The sequence below is a fragment of the Perca fluviatilis genome, chromosome 20 (assembly GCF_010015445.1).
Source record: "Perca fluviatilis chromosome 20, GENO_Pfluv_1.0, whole genome shotgun sequence".
Lineage (NCBI taxonomy): Eukaryota > Metazoa > Chordata > Actinopteri > Perciformes > Percidae > Perca > Perca fluviatilis.
Genome location: NC_053131.1, coordinates 17,238,165 through 17,255,680, shown reverse-complemented (window position 1 = coordinate 17,255,680; position 17,516 = coordinate 17,238,165). Strand labels below are relative to the sequence as shown.

The window sequence follows — 17,516 nt, the reverse complement described above, 5'->3', positions numbered from 1 at the left end:
AAGAAAAGCAGAATTGTTTCTTTTCTACCTTCTTAGTTGCTTTTGTCTTACTCTATTCCTCCAGCTGCCTCCTTTTCTCTTGGCTCGCATCCCTGCAGGGCCTGTTTGCATTTTACCTCTTGATGAGATGCATCCTATCATTTTTAAATCGCTCCACTTCCTTGACCCCTTTGGGTTTTGCTGAATAATAGTATGATTTATGTGAAGGCTGTGCATAGGGTGGTTTTACTGTGGAGGTGTGCTTTTGCCCCGAGCTCCTACTGAAGCACATATTCACACATGTTGTGTTGCATCAAATCTTCCGTGTTTTTGTCTGCCTATGTGGAGGGCCAGATAGCTGAAGATTGCAGAATGGGACACATGCATCACTTTTCTGGTGTTTAATAAATAACCTGACACTATCTGAATGTGGTAATACTCCTCAACCATCTGCTGCTCCTGTTTGCCAAGTTCCAACGAATGCTGATAATTGTTTGCAAATACTATGATGATATCACCAGACCTGTGATCTTGGATTGGTTTACTTCAAAATAGAGCTGGGCAATATATCGATATTATATTGATACGTAATGTCATAATATGGCATAAGTGTTGTCTTTTCCTGGTTTTAAAGGCTGCATTACAGTAAAGTGATGTCATTTTCTGACCTTACCAGACTGTTGTAACTGTTCTATTATTTGCCTTTACCCCCTTAGTCATTATATCCACATTACTGATGATGATTTATCAAAAATCTCATTGTGTAAATATTTTGTGAAAGCACCATTAGTCAACACTACAATATCGTTGCGGTATCGATATCGAGGTATTTGGTCAAAAATATTGTGATATTTGATTTTCTCCATATCGCCCAGCTCTACTTCAAAATATCTATATTTAAGTTCAGAGTTTAAATATTTGGTCTGCAAATATGACTTCATTCATTCTCAACATCTCCTTTTCAATCCCCTTCCTCATCCATGTACAAGTGACTCAACCGCTAATCATTTTAGTTGTCCAGTAAGTGATCATGAATAAAAGATATGGGTCTGCACAAGGTAGCTCTGAGGTGTGAATGTGCATAACTGAATAACCTTGCAACAGGATATTGCTGAAAAAGGGCACGCATGCCCAGAGGATCTTTTCAAGCATATTAAAGGTTAAATAAAAACAATAAAACTTTATGGAAGGAATGATGATCAGGACAGAGGACGGCTGTTGAGCTGTACTTCCAGCTCAATCCTGTGCTGTGTTGTGTCTTGCCGTCCTGCTCTGCACAGCATCATCAAACATTTTCAGAGCTGGAAATTGTCAAACCCTTCTTAGAAAAACCAACCACCATCTTGCAAAAGAGTGAGAAATCTTGCCAAGGGTGTAATGCATTATACCGGCATCTGCTTGGCTGTGATCCCCAGTGAGCACAGGCCTGTATTAACAAGGTTTGGACATGCCTTGGAGCTCGATGGAGCTAAACACTTCACATTCCACTGCAGGGTTAGAGGGAGGGGCTAATGTGAGAGAGGGGGTTGAATGTTAAGAGAATAGAGCTGTGACTGACTATATCACGTTGGGCTTCAGGATGTAGCCTAACATGCACTTAATGTATTATAGTCTAGACAGTGCATACACTATGGGTGTTGTGTGTGTGTCTGTGGCAGTGTGTATGTGTCACTAGGTGCATGTGTTTCCTAAACTCAGTTGAAAAAAAGTGCATGGATTCAAATATGCCATGTCCTCAGTTCATTCTTCCAGTTGCCAAAATAAACCCTAAAATGTTGCAGCTGTCTGGATCTTTTAGTTTATAGGTGTGTGTGTGTGTGTGTGTGTGTGTGTGTGTGTGTGTGTGTGTGTGTGTGTGTGTGTGTGTGTGTGTGTGTGTGTGTGTGTGTGTGTGTGTGTGTGTGTGTGTGTGTGTGTGTGTGTGTGTGTGTGTGTGTGTGTGTGTGTGTGTGTGTGTGTGTGTGTGTGTGTGTGTGTGTACACATTTTCCCCAAAAATGTGACTTTGATTGAACAGGCTGCAGCAGCTGGGAAAATAAAAATGTCAACTTTTACATTTTAATAGGGGTAAGTGCGGATGTCAGCAGCACTGTGGCACAGACTCAGAGGGGACTTTGGTTGTGCCCGTGACAGATTTGGTTCCAACACACACACACACACACAATGTACGAATGTTTGTTTCTGTTTCATCATTTCTCACTCCTAGATTCATTATACGGTCTTCCTGTTCTAACATGACTCAGACAGTTACCAATCCTCTGAAATGACTGTTGAGCAGCATTATGTGCTGGAGTTGACAGTGTGTTGCTCTTTGCAGTCCCCTTATGACCCACTATTTTTTTCTTTGTCTCCCACTATTTTTTTCTTTGTCTCCTTTTCCTCTTTTTGTAGCATGCATTATTCCCCTTCATATCTCGGCACCTATTTTCATTTCCTGGGTGTGTGATTAGCTAGTTGGCTATCACAGTAATGAGCAGAGCGCTCATAAAAGTTACACCCATGGGCGAGCTTGCACAGCCTAATTGAAATCCCAATTGTTGGTCTTAAATGTTTTAAGAATATGGCAGTTGTGGTTTCAAAGTAAGTAAGTCTGTTATTTTGACGAAATGTCGGGAGGATTATGAAATTAGATTTAGAGATTAAAGTCACTGCTTTGATCAAAGTAAAGAGAGAGGGATAGAGAGATCTTATTTATTATTTAGATGGTGTAGTAAGTATTGTATCACCAATCCCAGACTCTTATGAGCAGGATATATAAAACTTTGACGATTTAAGAATAAGTGTGTGGATGCATTCAATAGTTAATATGCTTTCAAAGGATTTAATCGGAATAATAAAACCCTGCTCACATGGTGTTCCTGCTGTGTTCCACCCCGATTGTAAAGCTGTACGTGTGCACAAGCATGGTGCCCATGCCAACAATTAACCAGCATCACTGCTCATCATCTACCAGTGCACATACAATAAACAATTATACTGCAATTAGACCAGTCAGAAAAAACTGTGCACATTAAGCACCTCAAAATAAGATTGGTCCTATCAGAGGGACTGATAGAGCTCCTCTTTCTCCACCCTTTACCTCTTTTGTTGGTCATTTTGCAGAGCCTTGTAAATCAGCCTTTTTGTCACAATATGAACAAAGGTGCTGGAGACTACCAACTCCAATAGACTCCAATGTTACTTGAAGCTACGGGAGTTTTTGTGTCGGGTCAGGCTGGATTAAGAAAGTGAAAGAGCACTAGTAGTATTTTTTTGCCACTAGAAGAGGGTTGGATGACTAGCCTTTGCCTCACAAAACAAATTATAGTGATGCCTCTAAACAGCTGTTAGACCAGAGATTACTTTGAGATTCGAAACCTCATATTGTGTTCTTCTCTGCTTCTTTTTTGGAACGGAAAATCAATACGGTCCCTAAAGACTCTCTGTCATTTTGCATTGGCAAGGTCCCAGAACGGTACTAAGCAGCCAGTATTTTATTACTTAGTGCACAGCTATATAATAAGTGTTTTCAAAAGAATAAAATTGTTAAAAAATAAGACCAACAAACGAAAAACAACAAGCAATACATTTAAAAATAAGAAAAGAAATACAAATAAAAACAGTAAAACAAAACTTCAAAACAAACAAAGGGACAAAGGTCATTTTAAATAGGTGAGTCTTCAGCTGTTTTTTAAAAGCTTTATTACATTCCATAAAGAACCGTAGAGAGAGAATGTCCTCATTGTACTGTATCGCATTCAGGTCAGCAGGGAGTCGATACACAGGTCATTTTCTGTTCTTGAGGCCACTATGTGTAAATATTTGATACGATTATAACATCTTTAAATTTATACTTTTTTCTGATGATTTAAAGTTTTGGATTGAAGGAAAAACAAATTGGTGTAGTCTGTGTGGCTTTTAGTTCATTAATGTGCAGCAACATGTATTTTGGTCCGCAGTTTTGGTCCCTGTTCATTGATTTGTCCAAAGCAATTGACACTGTTGACCATAGCATACTAGTTCAGAGACTGGATGTGAGAGGTATGTCTGAGCACTCTGTGGGCTGGTTTATCAACTACCTCGCTGATAGGACTCAAGCTACACAAGTTGAAGGCCTAACGTCAAAATATGTATCCATCTGTAAAGGGGTTCCCCATGGCTCCATTCTGGGGCCACTTTTATTCACTATTTATATAAACTGTCTGGGGGAAAATGTCCAACATGCATTTTTCCATTTTTATGCAGATGATATTGTTATTTATTGTTGTGCAGCTACCATTAAGAAGGCGTATGAATGCTTGCAAACTGCTTTCGACAGAGTGCAAGCACAGCTTTATCAATTACAGCTTGTGCTTAATGCTGAGAAGACCAAAGTAATGGTCTTTTCAAACTCAAGGAAAAAGGAGTTAGACCTGAATATTGTTACTGATCAGGGTAAAACAATTGAGGTAGTTTCATCTTATAAATATTTAGGATTTTTAATTGATGATCACCTTTCTTTTAAGCTTCATATACAGAACCTAGTAAAAAAAAGTTGAAATTGAAGATAGGTTTTTTTCTTTAGGAACAAATCTTGTTTTACTTTTTTCTGCTAGAAAAAGGCTAGTTGATGCCACATTTCTCTCTATTATTGATTATGGTGATCTGTTGTACGTAAATGCCCCATCAAAGTGTCTTCAGATGTTGGATGCTGTGTATCATGGAGCTTTAAGGTTCATTTCAAATTGCAGACCCCTCACTCATCACTGTACACTTTACTCCACAGTGAATTTGCCCTCTCTGTCAAATCGCCGGCTTACTCACCTTTTATATGTTCATATACAAAGCCATTTTAGGCAGGCTCCCATGTTACATATCTGAATTTCTTTCTTTTACACAGAGTACTTATGGTTTACGGTCCCAGAACACTATTTCATTGAATGTACCTCAAGCCCGGACAGAGATGTTTAAAAAGGCATTCATGTTTGCTGCACCTTCTACTTGGAATGACCTACAGAAAACACTCAAACTACAGTGTCTAATTTAAAGGTTATGTTAAAACCATAGAGTGTGTAGTGCAGTGTGATAACAGTTTTATTTTAAAGGTCCCATGACATGGTGCTCTTTGAATGCTTTTATATAGACCTTAGTGGTCCCCTAATACTATACCTGAAGTCTCTTTCCCGAAATTCAGCCTTGGTGCAGAATTATAGCCACTAGAGCCAGTCCCACAATGAGCTTTACTTAGTATGTACCATTTCTGTATCTGTAGCTATTGAGGAGGAGAGGGGGGGGGGCAAGGTGGAGGGTGGGGGTGTGGCCTTGACCAACTGCCACTTTGCTCGTTTGAAAGCCATGATGTCTCTCTCTCATGGATGGGCCAAATTCTCTGGGCAGGCAAAGCAGAGAAAGGGGAGGCATACCTTGCTCCTTATGACCTCATAAGGAGAAGATTCCAGATGGGCCCATCTGAGCTTTCATTTTCTCAGAGGCAGAGCAGGATATCCAGGGCTCGGGTTACACCTGTCGCCATTTCTAGCCACTGGGGGACCATAGGCAGGTTGGGGGAACTCATTAATGTTAAAAAAAAACTCATAAAGTTTCATGCCATGGGACCTTTAAGGGCTTTGATGTTTACCTGTTTAAGTTTTGGGTTGTCTTGTTGAAGCATCTCTGAAGTAAACCAAAAAAATAAACCCACATCTTTCTTTAAAGAAGGTAGATTCTTTCAAGAGTTGTGACAAAATCAGCATTTAAACTAATTTGATGATCTTGAGACCCTAATGAGAAGTGGATAGATACAAGAAAGAGGCACTAACAAAGAGGGAAATTACTGTGATAGCAGGTCATAATCACACTTGTGTGTCACACTTTCTGCTTGAGAGGAGAGCAAATAAACTGCATCTGTTGGCATATTAATTACATATATTTAGTTAGAAACATGAGCACTAGAACACACTCTAATAGTGATTTAGAGTGAAAAGCTGTGATGATAATCTTGGTAGGATAAGAATGTTAGTTATTAAAGCTGATAGTGATACCACAAAACAGCCGAGTTCAGCTCATGAATGTTATAAGATCAGTTGATAAGACTGCTGTCTCTGTGTATCGACGACCGTTTATACTTGTCAGCGATTTTCTGCAAATGTCTGTGCTGCACAAGAGAGCCTCATCCTCAAAGTGTAACTGTCTGAGTCATGTTAGAACAGGAAGACTGTATAATGAATCTAGGAGTGAGAAATGATGAAACAGAAAAAAACATTCGTACAGTGTGTGTGTGTGTGTGTGTGTGTGTGTGTGTGTGTGTGTGTGTGTGTGTGTGTGTGTGTGTGTGTGACTATACTTGTGGGGTCCCAACAGCTTTGTGGGGCCAAAATGCTGGACCCCACAAGTTTAAAGGGCTGTTTGAGGGTTAAGACTTGGTTTTAGGGTTAGAATTAGGTTATGGTTAGGGTAAGGGTTAAGGTTAGGCATTTAGTTGTGATGGTTAAGGTTAGGGTAAGGGGCTAGGGAATGCATTATGTCAATGACTGGTCCCCACAAAGATAGTCCCACAAACCTGTGTGTGTGCGTGCCATAGCTGCTTACTGTATGTAGCAACTGTAAGTCGCTTTGGATAAAAGCATCAGCTAAATGACGTGTGTGTGTGTGTGTGTGTGTGTGTGTTAATAAAAGCAGCTTGAGGCAGAGCCAGGATTCGAAGTGTCCCCTCTTTCAAAACGAGCAACCTTTTACGATAAAAGACGGATAGGTTGAGGCCATTCCTATCTAATTTATGCATTAAGTGCTTCTTTTGTTTGTTAATTGCAAGAAGAGTTTCTCTTTCCTTGAACATCAGCAACTTGTATAACCTTGTAATCATGTATACCACTGCTGTGTTGGTGACAATAGAATTGATGTAGGCTCGCCCGTGAAATTTCAACCAACCAAATGTGACTTTTCTCTGAAAACATTGCCATTGCAGAGGGATGTGTTGCACAGAGAGGTTCTGTTTATCTCAAGTGTATTGCCTCTCCTGAAGTTTATTACAGTCCTCCTTGCAGCATCTGTGCGGCAGCAGAAAACATTTAACTGTGGAAAAGCCTCTGAAGTCATTGGCATTGGATTGATCTGGTCTGAATTGTGATTTAGTGGCTACATGATTGTCCACTCAGTCATGAAGACTATATTTGTATTTTGTTTACTGAAAGGCGGTGGAAGCCCTTTAATAGAAACCCAGATGTTTTTCCATTAGTTTTGAGAGATTATCAAGTGTTGATGAAGAATGTGTGTTCATTAGCACTTCAGAATTAAAAATGTATTCCTTCATATTTGCATGAATGTTGCTAAACAAAACCTTGTTTGTACAGCGTGAAAAAATGCGATTTTCACTTTGCATGAAGAATCCTAACAAAGTTGTTTATAACATTTGAACTGTATTCTATAGTCTATAGTAGAAAATAAATGTTTTGTTCCTGTATGTCGTGTATACATGTTCCTGTTCCTTTGTTGATACATATTTGGTTGCTGTACTATTTTATAAATGTTTTGTAGATTTCTTCTCCTATTCTGTATGATTTTAAATACATTTTTTGTCTGTCCTTAAACAAAACAATGTCACTCCTTTTGGTAATATTTGTGTTTATGTGTATTAAAAAGACATGAAAGGATTAGTCGTTGGACATCAAATTAATCTGCACCTATTTTCATAATGGATGAATAGCATGAGTAAAAAATTCCTTTTCTTTGCCTTAATGATAGAGGTAAAGTGAATTTATTTGGGTTTTGGACTGTTGGTTGAATAAAACAGGAAATTTGAAGACTTCACCTTGGGCTCTTGGAAGTTGTGATTGGCATTTTTCACTATTTGACACAAACAAAATTATTAATGAAGAAAATAATCAACAGAATAATCTTAAACTTAGTTGCAGCCATATATTTATCTCTTTATTTATTTATTTATAGCTTTGTAGATTATGAAATTACTGTAACATAACTGCTTGTTTTTTTTATATGGCAATAGCAGCCCCTTGTCATTTCAATTACATCATGTCTACGATCTGATCATGGAGACTTGACGTTATGAGGCTACCGACATGGGTGTCGACACTTGCCCTCAATATGTCCACCATTGGTGTCTCTTTTCTTTTCCATACTCTCAATCGGTTTTGGCATTATTTTCCCCGTCTGTCTCTCATCTACTTACATCACACATGATAATGGGATTGTTTTTGTCAGTTTTTAAGGTAGTAATGCCTGGCTCATTTGATTATTTTGCGAGCAGGCTCACGAGGAACAACCAGACCTGCCAGTTATTGCCTATAATTTGTGTTTGATCAGACGATAAAACAAGTGGAAACAGCCTCTGGATTTTGTCTGGTGTTCCAGCAGCACTGTAGATCAGGACAGGGAGGGAACCCTGATGACACACACACACACACACACACACACACACACACACACACACACACACACACACACACACACACACACACACACACACACACACACACACACACACACACACACACACACACACACACACACACACACACACCTACCTACCTCCTAAATGAGAAAAGGCACTGAGGCTTGAAGATGCCCTCTTACATGGTCTCCTTCTCACTGCCCCTTAATAATTTTACTCTGTACATTCCAGTACAGCATCCTCTTCTTCTCTTCCTCTCCCCTCTTATCTTCCATCATACTGCTCAGCACTGCTCCTTATAGTCTAATACATCATCATGTCTTGTAGTCCAGATAAAGCCTGGTTATTTAACGATTTGTTGAGCAGGTGTCCTTGGCTGTCCTGCCCCGTTCCATCCTGTTGGCTTTTGTTCTTGCAAAGTTTTTGAGCCAAACTTTTCTGTCTGTCTGTGAAGTGTAGTCACTCAAAGGCGAGGACAGCCTTAAATCAACTCAGCCTTTTGTTGCATCCTGAATGTTATTTTTTTCAGCAAGGTCAAACGTTTAGCAAAAAAGATGTTTGACACAGTGATTCCTGATTGAATGGCGTTCAGCGAATCAATGGCTTTCAGTGAATAGTCTGATATGCGTTTGGTTCATCAGTTATGCATAAACAACTCTTGATGTTCCTACTCCTACATGGCAAGTTAGTCAGTTAACAAGAGTGTGGAATGGAAAATCAGCTTCATTACGCAACACGGACAGACTTTGCTCTGACACACAATCTTCTGGTTACAATAAAAAACAATATTACCTATGCTTATCCACATTTTGCACACGCAAGCAAAAGGTGCACACACACCATCATTCACGTCTTATCAAGTGTGTGAGTGTGAGTCATAGAGTTGTGTTTATGCAGCAAGTTATTTGAGCCTCTCTGGGACGGTTTTAACGCAAATTAAATTGGCTCCTTATTCTTTGCAGTAGCTAATAGACCTTGTTGTGATTGCCTCTGCAGGCCGTGTGTGTGTGTGTGTGTGTGTGTGTGTGTGTGTGTGTGTGTGTGTGTGTGTGTGTGTGTGTGTGTGTGTGTGTGTGCGCGCGCGCAGTTGTGCTTGGAGGAAGTAAATCAGTGATGGTTAGTGATGTTTCAGTGCAGTTTGTAGTGTGTTTGTGGGGGTTGGTAGCGATTGATAAAAGCACCTGTCAAGTGGGTATCCTGTTGTCTGAGTTTATCATCAACAGAAACTGATGTTAATGGCAGCAGCATTTTAGGTGGCTTGGTGTGCTGGTTGACACACACACACACACACACACACACACACACACACACACACACACACACACACACACACACACACACACACACACACACACACACACACACACACACAGGGGGATGGTTTACAGCCCAATTACCAAGCCTGCCTCTGTGCTAGAAGTGGGCTCTAAATCTTTGGATTCTATTGTACACAATATAACCTCTGTTCCTCCCTCCTCTTGCCCATCAGCTATATAGTTCACCTAACTGCTCTCTGTTCTCATGGGATGCTGTTGAACTATCTTATCTCTCCATCAAGAGTTTTTCAGAACATTTCAAAAGATTAATTCTGCTACAAGTGATCATTAAAGGAAGATTTGGGTTTTTCAAGTCATCTTTTTTTTATAGTTTTGGTCATAATTCCGGTAAATTATAACATTGGCTAGGAACACGAGCAGTGAGACAATCCCACTGGCTTAAACAAGCCAACAGTTTAATTTATTAATCCCAACCATTGTTCCATTGACTGTTTTATGCAGCTGCAACCTGATCTCACAGAATTCCGTGAAATGAACACAGCCCCTTAACTTAAGGAAAAGAGCGGGACAACGGAACGGTTGGGTTAAGGAAAACCACAACGAACGGTTGACTTTAGAAAAACAATGACGGGAAACAATAACCGGACATGGGACAACAACGGGACGGGACGGTTGGGTTTAGGAAAACAACAACGGACGGTTGAGTTTAGAAAAACAATAACGGGACACTGGACAACAATGGGACGGTTGAGTTTAGGAAAAGAAGAACGGGACGCTTTAGTTTAGTAAAACAACAAAGCGACAGTTCGGTTAAGGAAATGTAACACGCGGGACACGATCCCCGGTCTCCTGGGTGAAAGTCTGTGTTTGACCCAACCAACCTCCCTGCGCGGATTTTCGGCCTTTCATACTACTCACTACCGTAGTCTCTCTTAATGCTTATCATCTTCTCATTGACTTTACTTTGGCATTGTTTTCCGTGGTGGCCACACAGAATTTTCACACATTCTGTGCCACCACCACGTAATGCGCTATTAACAGTTTGTGCTCATTTCGCCGAATTCTGTGAGACCAGGCTGGTTTTATATCCAAACTGTTCTTGTGGCTTCAATACTGATGTTTGGATTTTATTTTTATTTAACAAGTAAAGACCAATGTGATTTTTGAATATCCTCTATCTCCTCCAAAGAAAATCTTACTCTCCCAAAATGCAGATTGAGTAACTAATTGGGGGATGATGTACTGATTACCTCATCTACTGATTAACTACTTGATTTCAAAATCAGCATCTTGATGTTGGTCGCATGATGGGGAGTGATGAGGGAAGATGCAACACAAATAGTTCATACAATTATACATTAATCAGATTTTTTCACTAGAAGTTTGTCTAACCTGAGGATTTGTTAAAAACCTGCGTGATTGTCCGATCATGATTCCTTTTTCTGTTGGAACGACATATTCCCTGTAGAGCCCGACCTGATATAAGCAAGTTTAGAAACGAGGACGGCATTACATATATACCAGAGAGCACTGACAACTTTATTTTTCATTGCTCCAGTCAATATGTATCTGGGTCACACAAGTGTCTAAAAAAGAAATTTAGAGGATCCTTATTAAAAATGTTTACGTATCTGTTTACCCAGATCTCCACACTTAACTCGGTGAGTACAATATCCTTGTACCAGTTGGATTGATGAATCAAATTAAAAAAATAAGACCTATCTTGAAACCAGTATTTATTTATTTTTTAGAATGTTTCACAGTGCCATATTCTGTGTGTAAACGTGTGTTAGGCCAGACTCATGAAAATATATGAATGAAAAACTCCTAGGACACAATCAAAGAAGGTTTTTGTGAATGGATGCTGCTGGACTGTGTGCGCCATTAAGCATGTCAGTCCACAAATCGGTGTGTTTGATCATCCCAGAACAGACTAAAAACCTACTACACTTGAACCAGCTGCCCCTCAGACTTTTGATACATCCATTTATTCACTTCATCCCCTCCTCCGTCCATTCATGGCTGCTATGGGCCTAGTTGTCATGGTTACTGTGTCCTTGCCGTCGCTGAGTCCTCATTGTGACTTGTGCCGCCAGGAGGAAAAAGGTTTATGATAACGCATATACACACAAAACACAATCATGAGGGATTTTCATTCATACATCAGTTTGGCTTAAAACACACACACACACACACACACACACACACACACACACACACACACACACACACACACACACACACACACACACACACACACACACACACACACACACACACACACACACACACACACACACACACACACACTCTAGTACAGTAGTGATTACACAGGGCTACTCTGTCAGAGAATCAGCCCTGTGTGTGTGTGTGTGTTTTATAGAGAAGTCTGTGTATTCTGAAAGGTCTCTGATATTAGAGTCACAAGCTACATTGCCAACCTTTAAAGGCCATCACAATATAAAGTGACTGTAGACTTATGTATTCTCATGCAGCATGGATGGTTTGGAGAGGAATCTGGCATCAGATTGCATGTTGAAGTAGAGTAAGTAGAGTATTTCACAAAAAGGCACAAAAGTGCTCTTTTTGTAAAAATGGAGGCTGGCAAATGTTACCTGGAATCATCATCCAAAATGTTTCCTGTGTTTATGGCCTTGCTTCTCATACAACTCTCGTTTTACAAAGAGGATGCTGGGATATGGAGACAGACACAGTTGCCATAGTTTCACGCTTCTCCCTCTCAGGGTCGATTTAGGGAAAATGTTCCAACCAGTTCCAATCATCCTTTATAGTTCTCATTAATGTGGATGGTGTTTATTATCTCTGCTCTGCCCTTCTTGATTTAATAAAACCTCTTCTGCATTTGTTTTTATATTTCCATTGGATGGTTTTATCTTTCCAGGTTATTGCATTTGTTTTCTGTCTGCTTTTGTTTTTTCTCCTTTGTTTCCTCTCTCTCATTCGTTTCTCTTTCTCAGCAGTTTTAAGTGTTTTCCCCCCCAGGAGCATTATACCCTTTGACCTTTGTTGCCATGGCAGCAGTGTCATATGCAGTACAGGAAATGCAAAATTACATTAACACCATATTTTGGTTACAAATGAGTTGATAAAAACACAGATCTGTCTACCCCCCACATTTGACATTTATTTTTTGGCATCTCTGTGTAATACTGACCTGAATGTCAACTTCTTCAATTAATTTACTCTTCAGGAAGACTTTTATTTACACTGATTTAGCATAGTCTGACATTGCTAAGGGCAGGGTTCCATGTTTTCACCAGCCAAATGCTAGACAAGTCGTCTTCGTTCACTCTTTTAATTCTAAACTCAATTAAGCCCCAACCTCAAGCTTCTTTTGTCTTTCTGCATTGTATTACATTGCATTTTGTTTTTATTAGTTGAAGCATTGTCCAGCCACAGCCGGCAGCTGTTTTTTAATAAAAAGCTTTGATTAATCCCGTTTAAGTTACATGCCTAGCACCAGACATCAGACAGACAAAGTTAACTACTAGCTGGTGAACATAGTGGAGCATTTAGCAGCTAAAGAGCCAAATATTTCCCTCTGGAGTCAGTGGAGACCAATAACCGAGCCAGCAAGAGAGTGGATATTGGACTTAGATTCATCAGGTGGCCAGAAACCCAACTCAAAATGAATGTTAATGTTTCTCTGAGCAAAAACTAACACAATGTGCTTTTTTTAATAAATTAAGAGGAGGACCATCCATAAGTTCCATCATTTTCTCAATTAAAATCCGTCCTACACCCTAAAATCCATCCGTCTGTCACAAAAACTACTTTTACAGTACTGAATATACTGCGACATTCTGGCCTAACATGGCGTACATTATTGTGAAGTGTTACAAACAGGAAGGGTTAGTTGCTACTTATCTGGCCTCAATGGAGAAGAATGAAGGTGTGGCTGCCTGGGTGGCACTGCCCGGTTAGTTAAATATTTCCCACAAAAGTTTTCATCTCAAGAGTTGCAGGCAGTGGAGTAGTTCATATATTAAAAAGAGTTGGGTGTGTTGTCGTCTTGTCAATCAAGGCCCAAGGTTATGAATAGTGTTTAAGACCGGTTCAGGAAGGATGCCTACGCCAGTGTTTTGATTTATGCCTGTGTGTGTTTTGAGTGTATGTCTTTTGGCAAGATGTTAGGTTGATATTTAAGGAAAGATGAGAACCACTAGAGGGAGGAAGCAGGAAGTATTGACTGGGATATGAAGCTGCTATTTTAGGCTGCTCTGGCTGGTGTGGAGAGTTTGAACTATAGAGTGGGAACAGTTACATGCTGTAAGAGAAATTAAAAATGAATGATGAAAAAGAAAATTGCTCATTCAATGTCATTGTTTGTGTGGTTATGGCTTGTACTGTGTGTGTGTGTGTATATACAGGTGTTGCTCTGTATTCTATGCATGGTGAACACATTTTCACTGCAGTCAGCCAGCTTAGCTTTAACTCCGATGACCTCATTGTTTATATTACTACCACCCACTCTTTCTTCTCTTCCTCTGTCTCATCTATCGCTCCCACTTATCTCTCTCTATCCCTCTCTTTTGTTCTCTCATACTCCCTCCTGCCATTTCTGTCCCTCTTTATTTTATTTATTGACCATCTGTGGATATTCCACAAGGCCATTACAGGCCTCATGTCATCTGGCCCAGCGCTGAACTGCCTATCATCTTACTGCTATCCTTGCTGGGGATATTAATAGTACAGATGCCAACACAGGATTTCCTGTAGCATTTGTGCTAATCCTGTAACATCCACCTTTTAACTTGTCTATGGCCTTTGATATAAAACGAGCATCTGTGCCAGTCGAGACTACTTGCTCACTAAACATTTGCCGGTGTCATTCAATGATGCCATTTGGTGCAGTGTATTGCGAGGCTGGGTCAGTGTTTGTAGTAGTTTCTGTGGGGTTTTTTTGTGATCAAGTGGATTTTGATGATTCTGGTTGTTTGTACAACTTTATGTTGTATGTAAGGATGGGAATTAACCCCAGTGTTACCCTCCACCAAGTAGTCAAGGATCAAAACATATAACAGTTAACAGTGACAGACATCCTTTGACTAGTCATAAACCACTCACCAAACCAGATGACCCTTTCATTATTTTTCTTCTATATCTACAGTACATATCTCTGTTTTTCTGTTATGATGTAGTGTGCTAAAGGGAGAACTGATTCCACAAAAACTGTCATCATCTCATGTCATGAATGTCAAGTATTGCTCATACTTATGACACACACAATCTGTTTCTTAGTCTACTATTTAAAAATAATGTACTCTAGATGAAGATCGTCTCTCATCTTTCTGCAGGAGAACAGCACTGGCAAAGACAGAGATACTTGCGTTGTAAGTAGGGAAGGATTATGACTATAAGTCTTTGCCGGGCTGCTAGTTCTTTGTTCTTAGCCAGCCTGAACCTGAACTTTATATTTTGTTTCCATGTATCTCTTTTTTATGATGTTCTTTAAATCTGTTCTCATCCTGCCTGCCTAAGCTAAGCTAATATTTAAGCACCGTGATTGAATGTCTGAGGATTGCACTGGGACTGGGTGAATGTCCATCAGCAGCACCGCATCTTCCCACTGCTTCCTTCCCTCCATCCACCTCTCCCCTTTTTTGTACCAGCCTGTCAGTCTTGGCTGTGACAGCAGGTGTTGCTAGAGTGCAAACCGAGTAAGTGAGAGAATGAATGGGACAGGGGAAAAGACAGAATGGTGAGCAAATGGAAAGGCTGTTGGGCGAAGTGGAAAGAAGGTGTGTCGTAGGAACGTCATGTTCATAAGAGGACAAAAAAAAGATAATGAATAGGAAAGAAACTGAATGAGTCAGCCCTGCCCTCCAAAATATAGCTGCCCCTCTCTGGTGCCTTCCTTCTGAGTTGATAAAGGGGGAGAGAGGACAGAGTCGGACTGCTCAAAACACAAAGACACAACTGTAACAATCACGCTAACCCCAAACTAGATATTCCTACTTTTGTTCATAAAGCTAGCTGTTTCTGCCTTTACCTAACTGACAAAGATTATTGACCAACTGTTATTCTCTATCATGTTGTAGACAAAAGAAGCAATGTGAAAACATCATTTTGGGTTTTGAGAAATTGTGATGTGAATTTTTGACATTTTACATATACATCAAAAGACTAATCGATTAATCAATATATTTGGCAGATTAATTGATTAATGAAGAAAAATCATTAGTTGTAGCCCTAAAGGATTAGTGTGATGATGATACATTAATTTTTCATCATTAAATTAAGCTAATAGTTAAAACTTATAAATGTTTTATAAGGGGTGTTTTTATTAGAAAGTGATACCTAAAATATTTTTGACATGCAGCCTACAATATTTTAGTCCTAGTCAAGGTAGTACTGCAGAGTACCCGTGTGTGTGTGTGTGTGTGTGTGTGTCTGTGTGTGTGTGTCTGTGTGTTTGTGTGCTTAGGCAGACAAGGTCTAGTGCAGGATATTTGTTTTCATAGTAATGAGACTGAACCATGGTTGGTTGGTTGGTTGGATGTTTAGACTACTCCGTCTCCCACTCTAGACTTGCTCACTTTTTCTCCTTCTTTTTCTCCGTTCCAAAAGTCAGACCTGTCATCAATTTGAAAACGTGCAGGTGCTGCTCCATTTTCCAGGAAAGAGGAGAGGCTACATTGAGACAAATACTCCCAAGTGTCTGTGTTTTACAACTCGCTCACTGCCTGTATGTGCTTCTTCCTACCTATGTGCCATTTGCTGCTGTGATTGGACAGTTTCTAAGCAGCAGGCAAGCCTCTGTCACCTCCCATAGCTCCCCCTCGACCCTACTTTTCGCCTCCCTTGCTGCAATTATTGTCAGTTCCAGCACTAAGATTTTGGAGACATGAGCTAACAATGTGAACATGCCCTTACTTGGCTAAAGCTCCTCTCTCATGGCACTCTCTTTGGCGTGCTGGCCTGGCTGTAGACTTGCACTGGCCCCTTGTGTTTGTCAAAGACCATTACACCACTTCCGTCTCTGACACAAGGTACGTTTGCTTTCTAGCTGTCAGAAAGAAACAAGTTACTGAACGTGCAAGTGCTGACTCTAATTATATCCGATGCCTTTAGTTTAGCCAGGTGAGACTCCAAAGGAAAATACAAAATTCAAACAGTATTGTAATTTTCTTAAAAATCTCTCAGATTCTTGACAAGCATGCATTAGCATGCTATCAATTTTCTCCCATCTCTTAGAACCCTGTGGTTGCCAACAGGGGCTTTTGTAATCCTACTGAGTGATTAATTATGCAAAGTGATTCTCTGTTTTGTTCAACCTCGCTTCAAAGTGTGTAAAGCAGTTGAGTAGACTTGCTCTGTACTCCTTCGACAGTGTCTTTTCTCTCTTGTCTCTTCCTTTGTCACCCCACCACTCCCTGCGTCTACTCTTTTTTTTCTCCCAATCAGAAAATGCTTCCTAAGAGCCACTTCCTGCAGCTCTGGAACTATTTTCTCCCAATCTATCCTCAGCAAGTCAGTCTGCTGCTCATATCCATTTCTATAACTTCACTTCCGTGTGTGTGTGTGTGTGTGTGTGTGTGTGTGTGTGTGTGTGTGTGTGTGTGTGTGTGTGTGTGTGTGTGTGTGTGTGTGTGTGTGTGTGTGTGTGTGTGTGTGTGTGTGTGTGTGTGTGTGTGTGTGTGTGTGTGTGTGTGTGTGTGTGTGTATTGCATACAGAAAGTGTTGGTTAACTCTGACACAGAGGCTGTGTATTTGTAAGACCGTGAGAGAGATTCACTGACACTAGTGACATGGAAATATCTGGACATGTGGAGGCTCCTATTCCGCACCAAAACTCGCACACAAGAGGCAAGTGGCCATGTTATACATGTTTGTTTGTCTGTCATTAACCTCCAGTCGATGTGAAGTGAGCGT

The 17,516-nt window shown here is 40.3% G+C and overlaps 1 protein-coding gene across 7 annotated transcripts in view; it reads left to right on the top strand.

Annotated features, from left to right (window-relative positions):
- Positions 1-17,516, top strand: part of rps6ka1 (ribosomal protein S6 kinase a, polypeptide 1) — a 53,492-nt gene that overhangs the window by 21,777 nt on the left and 14,199 nt on the right. The window contains exon 1 of one of the 7 annotated variants that reach the window (XM_039785153.1): positions 17,316-17,450. The exons of the other annotated variants lie outside the window; for them this stretch is intronic. Coding sequence (XP_039641087.1) covers positions 17,409-17,450 — 42 coding nt within the window. The 5' untranslated portion in view covers positions 17,316-17,408. Of the gene's footprint in view, positions 1-17,315; positions 17,451-17,516 lie in introns of those variants that run through there. 7 annotated transcript variants of the gene reach the window in all.